The sequence below is a fragment of the Myotis myotis genome, unplaced genomic scaffold (genome assembly GCF_014108235.1).
Source record: "Myotis myotis isolate mMyoMyo1 unplaced genomic scaffold, mMyoMyo1.p scaffold_m19_p_10, whole genome shotgun sequence".
In the NCBI taxonomy this organism is placed as follows: Eukaryota; Metazoa; Chordata; class Mammalia; order Chiroptera; family Vespertilionidae; genus Myotis; species Myotis myotis.
In genome coordinates this window covers 77,258,727-77,275,490 of record NW_023416314.1, presented here as the reverse complement: position 1 = coordinate 77,275,490, position 16,764 = coordinate 77,258,727, and the positions used below count along the sequence as shown (strand labels likewise).

The following is a 16,764-nucleotide window of genomic DNA, read 5'->3' as shown; positions in this document are numbered from 1 at the left end:
TCCGGTGTCGCCTGCCACACCCGTCCCCGAAGGAAACGCAGGTTTGGTGGCTGGGGGGGGGGGGGGGGCGGGCTCCCGAGTCATTAGAGGACTCGGTTCAGGGAGCCGCACTTCGCAGGTCTAGGGCGTGGGCAAACTTAACAAGCCCGTGCCTCAGCCCCCATTGGTAAAGCGATCATAACCGTCCCAGGGCTGTGTAAGAAGTAACGCCACCTGGGTGAAGTCCCGCACGGAACCACCGCCACCAGCGATCCTCACCACCTTCGTCACACACCCCGCCGCGGAGGCCGGCCCCGAGCCGCTCCCTAAACCACGCCCCGGATGTCCCGCCCCCAGTGTCTCGGAGTCCTTGCTTATTGGCCTCTCCGATACAACATGGCGGCGCTCAACGTAACTTCAAGCGCCTGCTCCTCGATAGCCAATCAGAGGAAAGATATTTCTGCATCCCGCCTCCTTCTGTTGCGCCACTGGCCAATCAGACCACAGCATGGATAGTCGGCGCGGAGACGGTGAAACCAGCCGGTCCAATGGCAGCATCCAGAAGGTAGGCTCCGCCTCTCGGCGAGCGGGCCGCTCGGTAGGGGAAGGAGTGGCAGCGCTTCAAGGTGGGTGTCTGGGGCTCCGCTGCTAAGGCTGGGCTTGGGCAGCGCGACGTCGGGAACGAGTGTGGCGCCTCTGTTGGTCTTGCGGGCTCTGCCCCTGGGCCTCAGCTCGGCCCGCACAGACCCGCCGTCCCCGTGCCCTTGAGCGTGCGGCAGAGGGACCTAGAAGTTGGCATCCTCGGGGCGCATGCGCCGCCGGCGTCCTTGGGGTCAGAGGTCATAGGGAAGGTCGGAGGAGAAGGGTCGGGTGCCTTACCCTGAAGTCAGTGTCAAAAAAAATGGACCCGTTGCAAGTCGCAGGTCGCGGGAGGGGCAGGCTTGAGCTCCCGCTAAGTGCCCTGCTCTGGGCTAGACCCTTGGCTTGTAGGAACTCCCTCCGTTCTTACGAACGTCCCCCCTCCCCCCATTTCTCATATGAGGAAACGGGCCAGCTGACCCCACCTGGCCAGGGTCACTGGACCGCCTGAGAGAGTTCCAGAAGGGCCTTGGCGCCGGGGAAGGAATTCCATCTTGAGGGTGCGGTGACCTCGCCGTCCGGCTGGTGGCCACTGGCCATGTTTGCGTCTGCGTGGGGAGGATGAGCAGGAGGGAGAGCTGGGAGGCAGGAGCAGGAGCACTGGTGCGGGAGGGAGGAGAGATGGGTTTGCAAGGTTTCCTAGGTGAGAAGATCGAACTTGGGCGCTCTCACGCTGAGCTGCCATGTTGGGCTGAGAGGTGCTCTACCCGGGGACAGGAAGGCCACCTGTGCCTCTGACAGGAGTGGGGTTCGGTAGGGGACAAGAGGACACCGAGGCCCTGAGGTCGAGGGTAGGTCTCCCGCAGAGCCTGAGTTCCTGGGGGGCCAGGTCTGGGACGCACCACACCTCCCTCCCTTTTCGCACCCACAGATGCACTGCCTGACGACACCCTCGGTGCTTCGGGCCCTGGCCCAGGCTGTTCGTGCAGGTAGGACCAGGTGAGCCTTTCCCAGGTGCGGGGAGCCCAGCGTCCGGGCCTGAGGTCGCAGCCGCACAGCAAAGCCCCTTTCCTTGCAGGGCATCCCAGTGCCCGGAGCCTCCACAGCAGCGCAGTGGCCGCCACCTACAGTGAGTCCCACAGGCCTTCCTGACCATGGTCCTGCCAGGCAGGGGAGGAGGCCTGGCTTTGCAGCATCCCCCCCTCTCAGCCTCCGTTTCCACTCTGTAAAATGAGGAGGAGGATCGAGATTGCGCATGACCCATGGGAACGGCCTCGTGGCAGGGGGTGGGGGCCTTCCCTCAGCTCCCGGGTGATCTCAGAGCGCCCCTGTGGAGGGCTGGGTGCCTGTGCCTCTTCATCGGGACCCCGACACCTAAGCCCCTTCCCGTCGCCCTCACTCCTGGGCTCAGATGGCCACACACCCGGTTTGGGAAGGTTTGGTGAATGAACAAGGGCCTGGAGCTGTTGTACCTGCCAGAGGGGTGGGGCCTCACCTCCCTGAGCTGCATTTGTGGTGGGGGAGGTGAGGCTGTGAGAACCACTGCCACAGGCCCTCCTGCCGGTTTCCCCTGCAGAGTACGTGAACTTGCGAGAGCCCTCGATGGACATGAAGTCAGTGACTGACCGGGCAGCTCAAACCCTTCTGTGGACTGAACTCGCCCGAGGTGGGCCCTTGGGGGGGGGCCAGACGGGCTAGAGTGGGACCCAGTGGTCAGGGATGAGGGCCTCACCTACCATGCCCATGCCGCCCGCAGGACTGGGCATGACCCTGAGCTACCTTTTCCGGGAGCCAGCCACCATCAACTACCCCTTTGAGAAGGGGCCGCTGAGCCCACGCTTCCGTGGGGAGCACGCGCTGCGCCGTTACCCGTCCGGGGAGGAGCGCTGCATCGCCTGCAAGCTGTGCGAGGCCGTCTGCCCGGCCCAGGTGAGCCCTGACCCCACCGACCGCCACCTGGCCCCTGTTCTGGGGAGAGGGAGGCTGAGGACTCTGGCCGCTGCCGGGAAACTCCCTGTCCCTCTCTGAGCCACTTCCCACTGTGAATGGGAACCAGGAGGCCTTGTCGCTGGGGCCAGCTCAGCCAGGGAGGCACTGAGTCAGCGGGGTAAGCTGCCAGCCCTGAGCAGACCACATGACACCAGGCGCTGCCCTGGGAGGTCTGGTCAGGGATGTGACTCCCAGGCCTGTGAGCCACAGGGTGGCACCCGAGGGTCTCCATTTCCCCCAGGCACAGCAGCAGTTTCAGGAGCCCTGCCTCTGCCTGTCACAGGACCAGACCCAAGGACACACAAACCACAGTCGAGGCTGTCACTGTCCCTGGTCACTGCTCCCCTGAACCCCCGTGTTCGGTTCAATTGGAGGGTCCCTCATGGGCCGCCCAAAGTCAGGGCCTGGTAGTGTAGAAACAGACCAGTCGTGGCAGACAGACCATGGCATGCCCAGCAGGAGCCCCAGCAGGCACAGCGACCTCCTCGCAGGGCTGCTCCAGGACCACGTGTCCACCCAGGACAGTTCCTTTCTGAGTCCTGGCATGTCTTCTGGGCCACTCCCCCCCCTCCGGGCCACGGGCTGTGGCCTTGATGTCTCAGTCCAGCCACCAAAACATGACAGTAGTGATGCCCCCAGGGAGCGAGCTGCCAGCGAGCCAGGCACTGTGCCAGGCTCTTATCTTTATAGCAACTCTGGGAAGTAGAGTTGTTATCCCTGTTTTTAAACGTGTTTTTATTGATTTTTAGAGAGAGGAAGAGAGAGAGAAACATCAACAGGCTGCCTCCTACTGCCGCCTACTGAGGATCGAGCCTGTAACCCAGGCATGTGCCCTGACCAGGAATCAAACCAGTGACTTCTTGGTGCACGGATAACGCCCAACCAAGCCACACTGGCCGGGGCTATCCCCATTTTTATAGACGAGGAAACTAAGGCACAGAGAGATGAGGCCACAGGTCCCACTGTGCGTGGCGGGCATGTGAGGGCTTTTGCCACAACGCTTTGAAGAGCCTCCTGGCTGTGGGGGCCTCAGGCCACCCACTTCCCCAGCTGGCACAGACTGTGCCCAGGAACTGAGAGTTAAGGACTAGCCTTCGCGTCTGGGCTCTGCCCCTCATTTGCTGTGTGACTAAGGAAGAGCCTCAACCTTCTGAGCCTCTGTTCCCTGGTCCATCAGTGGGGAAGCTGGATGTTAGTGGAGGGTTGTTCAGCGTACACCCCGGAGAACTGAGCAGCTCCGCACTGCAGAAACAGCAGGTGACAGCCCTCCCCTCCTGGACTCATGTCCTCAGGTTAACAAATAACAAGGAAGTGCCATCTAGGGGAAATGCTAAGGAGAAGGTGATGTGATGGGCAGCCTGCGGGGGGAGGAGTCAGGAAGGGCGGAATTGGGCCGACAGTGATGCTCTATAGGCCCCCAGGGGATGAGTGTCCAGAACGGGGCAGGCCTGTGCAGACTTGGGGGTGGAAATGAGTGAGGGGGGACCCTGTGCTCGGAGCTGAGGGAGACTGGCAGATGACAGCACCCTGAGCCACTCCCCAGGCCATCACCATCGAGGCTGAGCCGCGAGCCGATGGCAGCCGCCGGACCACTCGCTATGACATCGACATGACCAAGTGCATCTACTGCGGCTTCTGCCAGGAGGCCTGCCCTGTGGATGCCATTGTCGAGGTGAGTGGGCCCTGGGGTGGGGGAGGCTGGGGCAGAAGCTCCTTGGAGAGCCCCGACATGGCTGCCTACACCCCCACCCGCAGGGCCCCAACTTTGAGTTCTCCACGGAGACGCACGAGGAGCTGCTGTACAACAAGGAGAAGCTGCTGAACAACGGGGACAAGTGGGAGGCCGAGATCGCCGCCAACATCCAGGCCGACTACCTCTACCGGTGACGCCGCCCAGCTGCCCCTGGCCCCTGCTGCCAATAAAGAAGCTCTGACCCCCACCGCCTCTGTCATGTATCCGCTGTCCACGCCGGGACGGCCGCAGCCTGTGGACTCTCCCGGTCCCCCGGTGGGCCCAGCTGAGCCAGCCCAGCCTTCCCGGGGGACTCTGGGACCCGTCAGGCCCTCCTTGGGGCTCCAGCCCACAGCAGTCCTGTTGGCCACACATCTTTTCAGGCACTTTCTCCAGGGCTCAGCAGGCCGCAGTCAGCTCCAGTTCCATGATCCTGGGTGTCCACAGGCTAGGTCCTGAGCCTGCCCTCTCCTGAGGGCTCCCCACAACTAAGGCCCTGGCACATAGAGCCTCCCAAGGTCTCGGGCAGAAGCACGTCAATGGCAGAAACTCAGAAATGCCAGATCATTCTTTTTGGTCAGAGTGAAGCCTGCTCGGAGGGTAACAGTCATGGGATGGTGACACAGGCTCTGCTGACCTTGAGCCGGCCCTGCCTCACTCCAGCCACATCCCCTTTTCTTGCCAAGTTCCCCAGACCAGGCTGCTGGCTTGGCTTCTGCTCAGGACTTCCTGCTTTACAACCCCAGCTTGTGGTGTGGTTCCCTCTGGGAAGCAAGCCCAGTGCGAGTGGAAGAGTCAGAATGAGCTCCCTAGGAGTTCGTGCTGAGCATTGAAAGGATTTCTGTGTTCTTAGTGGGGAAGCTGGCGCAGAGAGACGCAGTGATTGCTCAGAATCACAGCCTATATCCAATGAACAAACTAACTCGGTCTGACTCGGTCCCCCTTGTCCATCACTTCCAGGTTATAAACACTTCCCAAGATGCTTCTTGGAGAGAAGTGGGAGGGGGTTCCATGGGTCACCAAGTCTCCTCTTCACTCGGACAAGCACTGCATGTTAACACAGCCAAGGCTCTGAGAAGGCCTGCAGCAAAGAAACCCAGCCTTTCTCCAGTTCATGCCCAGGGATCCCCTTTTCCCAGATCACTGCTGACCCCTGGGCCAGGCTGGACCCCAACACTGGCCAAGGCTTTTGGGCCCCCACAGCCCAAGGAACAGCACAGGAATGAGAAGGAAGTGTAGGCTCCAAAGGGAGCCCAGAGCCCAGGAAGTGCCTGGGAGTCCACCCCACTGGTCCTGGTGGCAAAGCGCTTGCAAAGGGGCCATCACAAAAGGGGCTTAAAAGTCCCAAATCACTTTCCCCAGGCAACCAGCATTAGAGAATGGGCATGGAGCCTGTGTGGGCACACAGATAGCTAGAAACTCTTAGTAACAGGTCACTGTGGTCTTTCCCTTAGTAACATTTTCCTGGGTCAGGACTGCAGCTCTGACGCCCTTTTGTAACTCGATAGAGTTCCCGTTTCCCCTGCACCCAGCAGGGTGGACCTGAGACCCCTCCCACACACACTGGGGCTGTTTGGTTGTGTTGAGGGTTCCCTCTGGGAACAATGCTATGGTGCTCCAAACATCCCCCACTTTACTTGGGCGCTGACCTTGGCCGTGACTCAGTTTCCAGCCCTGGTTCTGGGGTTCCATTTGCTCACTCCTACCCCGCAGTGTGACTTTCAAGGATCACCATAGCTGAGGGGCCCTGGGCCCCAGTGGATATGGTCCTGGTTTGTCCAAAGTGCAGGCAGCTGGGTAACTGTGAGCCCCAGTTCAGTGCTGGGACACGATGAACCCCCTGGAGTTGAGTCAGCCAGGTCCCTGGGGCACCCCAGCAGCCCGTGGAGCACTGCCCAGCACATGCTGGGTGCGGGCCCGAGTGGAATACAACCTTGCCTGGCCCTCCGGGTCCTGCCGTCATGGAGGAAAGAGGCCCAGAGAGGGCAGCCATCCGCCCTGGGGCACAGAGCGCTTATCTGGGTGGTCGCAGGCAGGAAGGTGTAAGGACCAGGTGTAACTGAGGCCTCACTAAGAAGGAGGGGAGTGTGCTGGGCTTGGACCCTACGCGGATCTTGGACCCCAGGCCTGAGGGTGTTGGGGTCCCACCAGCCATAGGCCCAGCGAGCCCTCTGGGTGGTGGGGAGCTCATTCTCTAGCCCCCAAGCTGGGCCTGGGCTCAGCACCTCCCCCAGTCCGGCCGCGTAGACAAGCCTGGTCGGCGGTGGTCAGTGTCTCCGCTCGGGTCTCAGGGCCTCCACGCCCCACGCCGACAATTGTTTTCCAGCCTCTGGCGAGAAACCGGAGCCGAGCGCGTCCCAGCCCCGGAGCCTGGGGCGGGGACTGGGGGCGGGAATTAACTGGCCCCGCCCCTCTCGGTTCCGTCCCGCCCAGGAAAGTGAGTTGCGTTGGCGCCGAGGCCGGTATCGCAGAGCCGGGAACACAGAAGGAACAGAGCCAGAGCGGCGCTGGTGCGCCGAGCAGAGCCGGGGTGAGTGCGGGGGGTGCGCGCTCGCGCCGGGTGAGGCCTTGCTGGGGGCCACAGGGGCGACTAGGAGGAGGAGGAGGAAGAGGATGGGGTGTTAACAGCTGCTAAGGACTGAGCCCAACTCTGCCAGGCCTGGTGGCACTCAGAGTTTTTCTCGGCTGCATCTTCCTCCGAGGGAGCGACCCATTTTACAGACGAGGAAACTGAGACCCACCCAAGTAGGAAGAAACAGAGCTAGAGGCAAGTGGGGTCATTCTGACTCCAGAGCCCAGCATTCTGGAATGGAGGAGGGGCTGACCTTCTCCAGCCCAGCTCATCATCGTGTGCCAGGGGCTCAGAGGAGAGATCTGGCGGGTTTCTGAGGAGCTGGCCTCAGCCTCCAGCCTCCCGAGGGACCAGGAAGAGAGGAGGGCAGAGTGAGGAGTGCCCTGGACTCTGAAGGTCACAGGACAGAGGCATCTTCATTTGCTCCTTAAACAGGACTGGGGTGGCCCCTGGCTCTGGCAGGGGCCAAGGAAGAGGGGTAGGTTGTGGGCCAGGGAAGGGTCTAGCCAGGTTTCTACATACCCATGCCCACCACAGTTGGTCCCACCCAGGGAAATGCCCAGGCCTGAGGCCCCCGTGAGTCGGGGCCACCAGGCTGTATTTGCCACAGCAGATGCTCAGGGCTGCCTGGTCCCATGGGTCCCCAGGCCTGGCTTCCTACAGGGCCGGCCCTCTTCCTTCAAAAGTGCTGTTCCGTTTAAATGAGATAGAATGGGTGAAGGGATTACCTGGGGTGGGGGCTCATCTCCCCAGCCAGGTCCTGTCTCTGCTGGGGGGTGGCCAAGTCCTATTTACCCAAAGAGGAAGTGGAGGCCCAGAGAGGATAAGAAACTCCCTCAAGGCCACACAGCCAATCACAGCTTGGGCAGGGCTCCTCCGATGGTCCTGACCCCCAGGGAGCGGAATCCAGCCCCTTCTACACACCCCTCCCTGTCCAGGTCCCAGAGCTTCTGCCGCCTTCGGCCCCTTCTACACACCCCTCCCTGTCCAGGTCCCAGAGCTTCTGCCGCCTTCGGCTGCCTCCAGGCATTCTCCCCTCTCCCTGGCTGGACGGGTTGCATTCCGGATTTAGACTTAAGTAAACCAGGCCCTGAGGGAGGAAGTGCCCAGCTGAGCAGGCGAGGCACTTTGGCGCCAAACTTTCACCTTCAGGGGGGCCTTCACCGGCGTCTGTCCCCATCTCCCCCAGTTTGAGAGCTAAGCAAACTGAGTCCCCCAGGAGGGGAAGTGGCTGGCCCTGGGTCCCAGAGCAGTGGCCATGGAGCCCTGGCTTGTGGGCGGGAGCATCCGCAGGCCCATTGGAGGCCACCATGGCCCTCCCCCTGCGGACGATTGAGCAAGGCCCCGCCAGACCCTTCCGGCTCGTTTTAAAGTTCGCACAGTTTCACTTTCAAGGGTTTCAACACTTGGAAGGCTGCTCCCGCCCGTACCCACAATGGCTGCTGCCAGGCAGCCCAGGCCTCGGCAAGGTCCCCCGTTCATGAGTGTCCCCCTCTGCCCTCTGCCCTCACTGAGCCCCTGGGAACCTAGTGGCGATGCCCACCCCTCGACACACAGACGTCGCAGGTGGGAGGCACCAGCTGCCTGTGGAGACAGGCCCGAACTCAGCCGGCTGTCGGCTGTCATAGATGCTCCCTGTCCCGGGGTAGAAAGACAAAGACTAGTGACCAGTGAGGTCCGTGGCCCTGGGTCCCAAGAGCAGTGGCCATGGGACCCCAAGGATGAGTAGGGTCCAGGGTGAGGGCAGGTCACAGATGAGGGACAGTGGGAGCAGAGGCCAGTGTCACCAGGAGCCATCAGGGGTGGAGGGAAGGGGTCTGGGATAAGGCAGAGCCAAGCTAGGAAAGGGCTTGAAGTTGGGCTGTGGGTCAGGATGTGGGGTTACTACATCTGGGCCAGGCTGCTTCCTATGTGATCGCAGCACCCCATCGAGCCTTCCTGGGCCTCAGTTTCCCCATCTGTCAGGTGGGCGTGGTAACAGGACCTTCTAGGATTATGTGAGCTGAGGTATACAGAATGCCGACCTGTGGCCTGCCCCTGACGGAGCCCCCACCCCCTGCCCGTCCCACAGGACCATGGGCTCCATGTTCCGGAGTGAGGAGGTGTCGCTGGCCCAGCTCTTCCTGCCCACGGCTGCTGCCTACACCTGTGTGAGCCAGCTGGGCGAACTGGGCCTCGTGGAGTTCAGAGATGTGAGTGGGCTGGAGGGTGTGGGGAGGACCCAGCTGGTGGACCTCCTCCCCTCCGCATGGCACAGCCCTGCTGGCACCCCTCGGCCTCGGCCGTAGACGCTGTGCTCCCAGCTGAGGCACCCTGGCCTGGCCCGAGTTCAGACAGACCTGCTTGGCTCTCCCGTGCCCTCCTTGGCATGTGGGGTCTGGCCTGCCTCCAGCTGGGCACCTGGAGGTTCACGGTGTGCATAGCACCTTCTGGGGGGAGGCTCCAGCTACAGCCTGAGGAGAGCCAGGCCTGGGGGTGGGGCCCTCCCTGCCCCCGCACCCCCGAAAAACTGACTCCACATCACAACCACAGCTTAACGCCTCGGTGAGTGCCTTCCAGAGACGCTTTGTGGTGGATGTTCGGCGTTGTGAGGAGCTGGAGAAGACCTTCAGTGAGTTGGCCCCAGGCCCACATCCCAGGCAGGCTTCCTGGAGGAGGAGCTTGATATGAAAGGGAGAGTCGGGGTCACCCAGGTGAAAGACAGAGAAGAGGGAGGTCCAGGCTGGGCCCTGCAGAGCCAGGAGAGGGCAGCCAGCACTGTAGGAATGGTCCCCACAGATCTTGGGAGCGGACCCCCCATTCTTGGGAGCAGAGGGCGGAGGCCAGGGGAAACGTCCTTGAATTCTGTGTGAGAGCCCAGGAATTTGTCCTTTGGGGCCACCGTGGTTTCTAAGCGTGAGCAGAATTTTCTCTGCGGTAAATGGACTGGGGTGGGCAGAGGCCAGGATCTGGGCTCAGGTGCCCCAGGAGCAGCGCCTTCTTCGTCCTGGGCAAGAGGGACCTCAGCGCTGGTGCCTCTCCGGGCCCCCCCGGAGGAGCCTGTGGGGGGAAGCCGAGCACACTGTACTGGTGTGACAGCTTGGTGATAGCTTATAAGTACCCAGGCCGGTTCTGTGCGGCCTCCAGGCAAGCTCATGTCCCGGGCCCCGCAATGCCAGGGCCGGTCTTCCTAGAAGGCCACTGTGCGAGCCAGACCCTGGCTGGGCAGTCTCATGAGCTCAGGGGGAGCGGAGCAGGCCTGTGGCAATGGAGGTGTGCCCTGGGGTTTTCCTGGGGGTCTCGGACTCAATGAATCAGTTTGAGGGTGGCCAGTGGAGTTTGGGGTTGCATGTGGGATCCCCTAGACCAGCCGTGGGCAAACTACGGCCCGTGGGCCGGATCCGGCCCGTTTGAAATGAATAAAACTAAAAAAAAAAAAAAAAAAAGACCGTACTCTTTTATGTAATGATGTTTACTTTGAATTTATATTAGTTCACACAAACACTCCATCCATGCTTTTGTTCCGGCCCTCCGGTCCAGTTTAAGAACCCATTGTGGCCCTCAAGTCAAAAAGTTTGCCCACCCCTGCTCTAGACATTAACCAGCCCTTGGCTAATAGAGGCCATTAGCCGGTGGGGCTCCTCTGTGGCCGGTCTCTCCTGACGCCCATCCCTCTGCACCCAGCCTTCCTGCAGGAGGAGGTGCGGCGGGCTGGGCTGGCCCTGCCCCCCCCAGAGGGTGGGTTGCCGGCGCCCCCACCCCGCGACCTGCTGCGCATCCAGGAGGAGTCGGATCGCCTGGCACAGGAGCTCCGGGACGTGCGGGGCAACGAGCAGGCCCTGCGGGTCCAGCTGCACAAGCTGCAGCTCCACGCGGCCGTGCTGGGCCAGGGCCAGGGCCCCTCGGTCAGTTCCAGCTCGGGCAGGTGCACGGGGCGGGGAGGGGTGCCGGGCCCCACTTGGGCCCTGGCTCACTGTGCCTCTCCACTCCTAGTTGGCAGCCATCCACACGGATGGTTCCTCGGAAAGGACCCCCCTGCTCCAGCCCCCCAAGGGGCCCCACCAGGACCTGAGGGTCAAGTAAGTGAGGGGCAGCTTCACGCTCTTTCCTGCCACCACGGAGGCCCTGAGAGATGGGGCTGGGCCAGGACCCCTTGTCCAGGTCTCTCCCTCACCCTCCTCCCTCAGGCCTGGGATTTTTCTTGCTCTGGGGATTTCTCCTGTTCTGCCCTTGCCTGATGGGATCTTGCCTTCTCCCTGGAGGCAGGGCCAGTGTGCCTGGTTGGCCCCCATGGGCAGGGCCTGGCCTCAGGGTGGCCTAGCCAGGGCGATGCAGGGGGAGGTAGGAGCCGCTCCACTCAGCCCTGCCTGGCCGGCAGCTTTGTGGCAGGTGCCGTGGAACCCCACAAGGCCGCCGCCCTGGAGCGCCTGCTCTGGAGGGCCTGCCGTGGCTTCCTCATCGCCAGCTTCAGGGAGACAGAGCAGCAGCTGGAGGACCCGGTGACGGTGAGCGAGGGGGGGACACAGGGCTGGGGCCAGGTGTTTGGCAGAGCCAGGACTTCAGGGTAAACTGGGCCCCGCTCCGGCAGGGTGAGCCTGCAACGTGGATGACCTTCCTCATCTCCTACTGGGGCGAGCAGATCGGGCAGAAGATCCGGAAGATCACTGACTGGTGAGCCCTCCGGGGGGCTGGCCACCCGATGCCCTTGTGCCATGGCCCTGCCTCCAGGGGTCACTGTAGAGTGACCACACCACAGGCTGCCGGTGCCTGGCCCGTGCTCACAGCGACAGACCCCTGCTGCCCCTGCACTGCCCTGTGAGCTCCCCCTGCCTCCAGCTCCTGCACAGCCTAGAATCATGTCACCTGTCCTCCCTGCCAGCTTCCACTGTCACGTCTTCCCGTTCGAGGAGCAGGAGGAGGCCCGCCGGGGAGCCCTGCAGCAGCTCCAGCAGCAGAGCCAGGAGCTGCGGGAGGTGGGCGCCCGTGGCCTGGTCCCACCCTGTGCCCCCTCCCTCTTCCCCCGCCCCCCCCCCCCCCCCCCCGCTCCCTGCCGACCCCCCAGGGGCCTGCCCTGCTCCTCCTCACTGCCCGTTCTGGCCTCAGGTCCTGGGGGAGACAGAGCGCTTCCTGAACCAGGTGCTGGGCCGGGTGCAGCGGCTGCTGCCGCCCTGGCAGGTGCAGATCCGCAAGATGAAGGCTGTGTACCTGGCCCTCAACCAGTGCAGCGTGAGCGCCACCTACAAGTGCCTCATCGCCGAGGCCTGGTGTGCCACGCGCGACCTGCCCGCTGTGCAGCAGGCACTGCATGACAGCTCGGTGAGCCTGGCGGGGTCTCCCGCCTCCCCTGCTCCCGGCCGCCGCCTGTGTCTGCCTCACAACACACTTCCCGTTCCCAGGCTGTGCCTTTGCCAGGGCTCCCCCTCCCCGAGGAGTCCACCTGGATGGCCCTGGCCCAACCCCCCTGACGTCCCAGAGCTCTTGGGCTGGGCCATGGCACCTTGTCGGCTGGGCTGGGGTGGGCGTTAAATCAGAAACCAGGTTCAAATCCAGGCTCACAGGCCCTGTGACCTCTCGCAGACCGGAGGTGGCAATGACCCTGCCTCCAGGGGTCGCTGTGGAGTGAACACACCACAGGTTGCCCGGACCTAGTACCTAGTCAGTGCTCACAGGTGGCAATGGGGCTCCCTCTCCCGGGCCACCTAGATGAGCAACAGCGGGTTTCAGTTTTCCAAACGACTCTGGCCCAGCTGGTGTCTGGCTCTCTCTCCGTCCTGGATCGGGGCTGGTGGGGCTGGTCAGCCTCCTGCACAGAGAAGGGAGGGGCTGCCCTAGGATCCCCAGTACTCGCCCGGCTAGCACCCTCAGTGCTCCATGTCTCCATCAGGGCCTGGCGGGGGGGCGGGGGGAGTCAAGGGTCCCTGAAGGCCCAGTCTCATCTGTCTGTCTGTCTTCTTGCCTACCTGCCGGGTGCCCAGAGCGAGGCGGGTGTGAGCGCCGTGGTTCACCGAATCCCCTGCCGGGACATGCCCCCCACACTCATCCGTACCACTCGCTTCACGGCCAGCTTCCAGGCCATCGTGGATGCCTACGGTGTGGGCCGCTACCAGGAGGTCAACCCCGGTGAGAGCCACGGCACCCCACAGCTTTGGTGGAAGCTTGGGAGGGTGGCGTACACATAGGGCCTGTCCCACCCTCTGCAGACGAGAGGGGCACACTCCCTGTGATGCCCCGTCACACGGGCACGGTGGTGTGTGGGGGTGTGTTTCTCCCAGCATACCCTGGTGAAGCTCACCAAGGAGCCAGCACGGGGTTGAGGGGTTGGGCATGGAGCCGAGGCTCTGCAGCAGGAGTGGCCTGGGTTTGGGGTCTGAGTCGCTCACCTCAGTAAGTGTCCTAGCTTCTCTGAGCCTCAGTTGTCTCACCTGTAAAATGGGAATCAGAGCGGCTTTGGGAAGGTGTACAATCGTCAGTGGTTGCAAACCAGCAGGCCAGGGCCCACAGCGAGCCTGCAGGTGTGTCCTGTTTGGCCGCGCTGTGTTGCTAAAGAAGTTTGAATCAGCTGCTGTGCCAGAGTCTGGGTCCAGGCCTCCATGGCATCTTGTACAAGATGCACATTCGGCTGTGGGGTCCGCTGAGCGCATGGCTCCTCTCCTGCAGCGCCCTACACCATCATCACCTTCCCCTTCCTCTTCGCCGTCATGTTTGGGGACGTGGGCCACGGGCTGCTCATGTTCCTCTTCGCCCTGGCCATGGTGCTGGCTGAGGACCGGCCGGCCATCAAGACAGCAAAGAATGAGGTAAGTAAGGGCAGCGGGAGTGGGGGGGAAGGCTGGCGGGGGGGGCGGGGTCCGGGCCTTGTCTCACAGCCCTCCCCCGCCCCCCCAGATCTGGCAGACCTTCTTTGGTGGCCGCTACCTGCTCCTGCTCATGGGCCTGTTCTCTGTCTACACCGGCTTCATCTACAACGAGTGCTTCAGCCGCGCCACCGTCATCTTCCCCTCGGGCTGGAGCGTGGCCGCCATGGCCAACCAGTCCGGCTGGAGGTGAGGCCCGCCGTCGTCCCCACTGTCCCCGGGTCCCCGCCGCCCTGCCCCGTCCCCACCGCCTTGACCACCCTGCCTGCTGTTGCCACAGTGACAAGTTCCTGGCCAACCACCCCCTGCTCTCTCTGGACCCCAACATCACCGGCGTCTTCCTGGGACCCTACCCCTTCGGCATCGACCCTGTGAGTCCTGGCTGCAGGCCAGCAGGAGGGCAGCCCAGTTCTGGTGCTGGATGCTCGGGGCCCCACACAGATGAGGGGCCTCCTTGCCGGGCGCTTCCTGCAGCCACAAAGCAGAGAGGCTGTCAGAGTGATGGCGGCCGTGGGTCACTGTGGCGGGCGCTGCTCTGAGCCCTGTGTGTGCAATGACCATGTTTCATTTCTGTGACAACTCCACGAGGCGTCCCTTAGCGTCCTTCCCGTTTTACAGAGGAGGCAGCTGAGGCCCAGGAGAGGACCCAAGGTCACCCGTTAGGAAGAGCTGGGGTTGGCCCAGGTTGTCTGGCCGTGTCTGCCTTAACCAGTGCGCCCTGCTGCCTCTTGGGGGGCAGATGACAGATTGTGCTGAGGCCCTAAAGGGGACAAACAGGCTGGTGAGATGACACCTGTCCCTCCTGCCACCCCAGATCTGGAGCCTGGCTGTCAACCACCTGACCTTCCTCAACTCCTTCAAGATGAAGATGTCCGTCATCCTGGGGGTCACCCACATGGCCTTCGGGGTGGTCCTAGGAGTCTTTAACCACATGTGAGGCCGAGGCTCTGGTGGGGGAAGTGGGGACTGCGGGGCCAGGGTGGTCCGGTGACTTGGCCCTTGTCCCACCCCAGACACTTTGGCCAGTGGCACCGGCTGGTGCTGGAGACCCTGCCGGAGCTGGTCTTCCTGCTGGGCCTGTTCGGCTACCTGGTCTTCATGGTCATCTACAAGTGGCTGCGCGTCTCGGCTGCCGGCGCCGCCTCCGCCCCCAGCATCCTCATCCACTTCATCAACATGTTCCTCTTCTCTCGCAGCCCCACCAACCGGCCACTCTTCCCTGGGCAGGTGGGCTGGGGCGGCGAGTGGGCTCACACCCCTCAGCGGCCCCCAGTCACTGGGCCACTCAGGGTGGTCCAGTCCTCATCTGAGAAACAGGGATGCTGGCCCGAGCTGTGAGATGCGGAGGTCCAGGGACAGTGGGAGGCTCCCAGCGAGGTGGCACACAGTGGGTCCCGGAAGCCTGTCTCCTCGCTGAGGATTCCTTATGCAGTGATGTCCCTGCTTAGGGAGGGGACCCGGGGGAGGAGCAGACTGTAGGCTCCCTGGGTGTGTGGCTTGCAGGGGCAGCCTGACTCGGCCCCCTCCCCTGCAGGAGGTAGTGCAGTCTGCATTGGTGGTCCTGGCCCTGGCCACAGTGCCCGTCCTGCTGCTTGGCACACCCTTGTTCCTTCGCTGGAATCACCACCGTCGCTTGAGGCGTGCTGGCCAACTGCAGGTAGGGGGGTGCTGTAGGGAGGTGGGGCCGCTGCCAGCCCGAGACCCACCTTGCTCCTCTGAGTGGCTGTGTGCAGGCAGTAGGGGCAGTGTGGGCCTGTCTGGGTGGGTCCGCTGACGCTGCCTACACCCCGTCCCAAGGATGAGGTCAAGACTGGGCTTCTGGACTCGCCCGACGCTAGGGGCTCTGATGAGGAGAAGGCGGAGCACCCAGGGGACCAAGAGGAAGCCAAGGTGGGTGTGGTGCCTTCCTGAGGGGGGGGTAACCGCTGGCCTGGCCTGCCCCTTACTGTCCCCCCTCCCGCCCCCTCAGTTTGTGCTCTCTGAGGTGTTCATGCACCAGGCCATCCACACCATCGAGTTCTGCCTGGGCTGCATCTCCAACACGGCCTCCTATCTGCGCCTCTGGGCCCTGAGCCTGGCCCATGCCCGTGAGTGAGCAGTGTGGTGGGTGGCCCGGCCACGGTGAAGTCCTGGCTCCAGCTTGCACACACAGCTGCTGGCTGGGTGGCCTGGGCGGGTCACTTCTCTGGGCCTCAGGGTCCCCTCTGTAAAGTGGGCTACAGGCTACTGAGGACGTGGGGTGGGCACCCCTGGCCCCTGGTCTCCACTGCCCCCTTTTCACCCACAGAGCTGTCAGAGGTCCTGTGGGCCATGGTGATGCGCATAGGCCTGGGCATGGGACGAGAGATGGGTGTGGTGGCCCTGGTGCTGGTCCCTGTCTTTGCCGCCTTCGCTGTGCTGACCGTGGCCATCCTGCTAGTGATGGAGGGGCTCTCCGCCTTCCTGCACGCCCTGAGGCTGCACTGGTGAGCGGCCCACCTGACGGCTGGGCGGCTCGGGGGAAGGGCAAGGCCTTCCCTTCACCAGCTCTCCCTTCTCACTCCAGGGTGGAGTTCCAGAACAAGTTCTACTCGGGCACTGGCTACAAGCTGAACCCCTTCACCTTCTCCATGGAGGACCAATAGCGCCCACCTGTGGCCATGCCAGCGCCCCCCCCCCCCCCCCCCCCCGCCCGCCCGCCCGCTGAGTGAAGCAGGAAAGGAATAAAGAGGAGGAAGTCTCAGGACTGTGTCTGGGTCCTGTCTGCAGCAGGGGCTGGGGAGGCTGGTGTGGCAGAGCCTGGGCCGCGCCAGAACGGCAGGACTCTGGGCTGTGGGCTCCTCCTGCCACGAGCCTCTTGGTTCCGTGGACCCCATGGCAGCCTCTACGCCTGTCTCTTACATCCTCCTTTGCAGCTGAGGTGGTGGGAGGCACCGGCCCATGACCAAGGGCCTTGAGAAGTTGGGGAGAGGGCCCATGAGCCAATCTGTAATAAGCCCAGCCTCGGTGGACCAAGGAGGGATGCTCCCTGCACATTCTAGCTCAGAATGCGTGTCTTCCCATGCTGGGCCGGGGGAGTGAGCTTCCCATCCTTGAGGGTG

General features: G+C 63.1%; 2 protein-coding genes across 3 annotated transcripts; both read left to right on the top strand.

The window, feature by feature from the left end:
- Window positions 1-485: 485 nt before the first annotated feature.
- NDUFS8 (NADH:ubiquinone oxidoreductase core subunit S8) lies at window positions 486-4,488 on the top strand. Of its 2 annotated transcripts, none has more exons than XM_036326424.1 (7): window positions 486-605; window positions 1,490-1,547; window positions 1,637-1,687; window positions 2,135-2,224; window positions 2,315-2,487; window positions 4,091-4,219; window positions 4,303-4,488. In XM_036326424.1, the coding sequence occupies exons 2-7, from the start codon at window positions 1,490-1,492 to the stop codon at window positions 4,432-4,434; spliced, it is 633 nt and encodes a 210-aa protein (XP_036182317.1). In that variant the 5' UTR covers window positions 486-605; the 3' UTR covers window positions 4,435-4,488. The 2 variants fall into 2 exon arrangements, with proteins under 2 accessions (XP_036182317.1, XP_036182316.1); XM_036326423.1 differs by having other exon boundaries at window positions 522-544.
- Window positions 4,489-6,701: 2,213 nt separating this feature from the next.
- TCIRG1 (T cell immune regulator 1, ATPase H+ transporting V0 subunit a3) lies at window positions 6,702-16,348 on the top strand. The gene is made up of 20 exons (XM_036326413.1): window positions 6,702-6,809; window positions 8,923-9,043; window positions 9,384-9,462; window positions 10,515-10,735; window positions 10,824-10,909; window positions 11,209-11,335; window positions 11,419-11,501; window positions 11,710-11,803; window positions 11,934-12,146; window positions 12,806-12,950; window positions 13,488-13,627; window positions 13,716-13,873; window positions 13,965-14,055; window positions 14,499-14,617; window positions 14,698-14,911; window positions 15,219-15,341; window positions 15,482-15,574; window positions 15,654-15,771; window positions 15,972-16,149; window positions 16,230-16,348. The coding sequence occupies exons 2-20, from the start codon at window positions 8,927-8,929 to the stop codon at window positions 16,306-16,308; spliced, it is 2,478 nt and encodes an 825-aa protein (XP_036182306.1). The 5' UTR covers window positions 6,702-6,809; window positions 8,923-8,926; the 3' UTR covers window positions 16,309-16,348.
- Window positions 16,349-16,764: the final 416 nt, after the last annotated feature.

Bases quoted from the DNA above. Each gene is read 5' to 3' on its own strand.
- NDUFS8 (XM_036326424.1), top strand. From the start codon at position 1,490: ATGCACTGCCTGACGACACCCTCGGTGCTTCGGGCCCTGGCCCAGGCT. The intron at 2,225-2,314 runs GTGGGCCCTTGG...TGCCGCCCGCAG, and splicing joins GTGGACTGAACTCGCCCGAG to GACTGGGCATGACCCTGAGC. The intron at 4,220-4,302 runs GTGAGTGGGCCC...CCCCACCCGCAG, and splicing joins CTGTGGATGCCATTGTCGAG to GGCCCCAACTTTGAGTTCTC.
- TCIRG1 (XM_036326413.1), top strand. From the start codon at position 8,927: ATGGGCTCCATGTTCCGGAGTGAGGAGGTGTCGCTGGCCCAGCTCTTC. The intron at 12,951-13,487 runs GTGAGAGCCACG...CCTCTCCTGCAG, and splicing joins CTACCAGGAGGTCAACCCCG to CGCCCTACACCATCATCACC. The intron at 15,342-15,481 runs GTAGGGGGGTGC...CCCCGTCCCAAG, and splicing joins GGCGTGCTGGCCAACTGCAG to GATGAGGTCAAGACTGGGCT.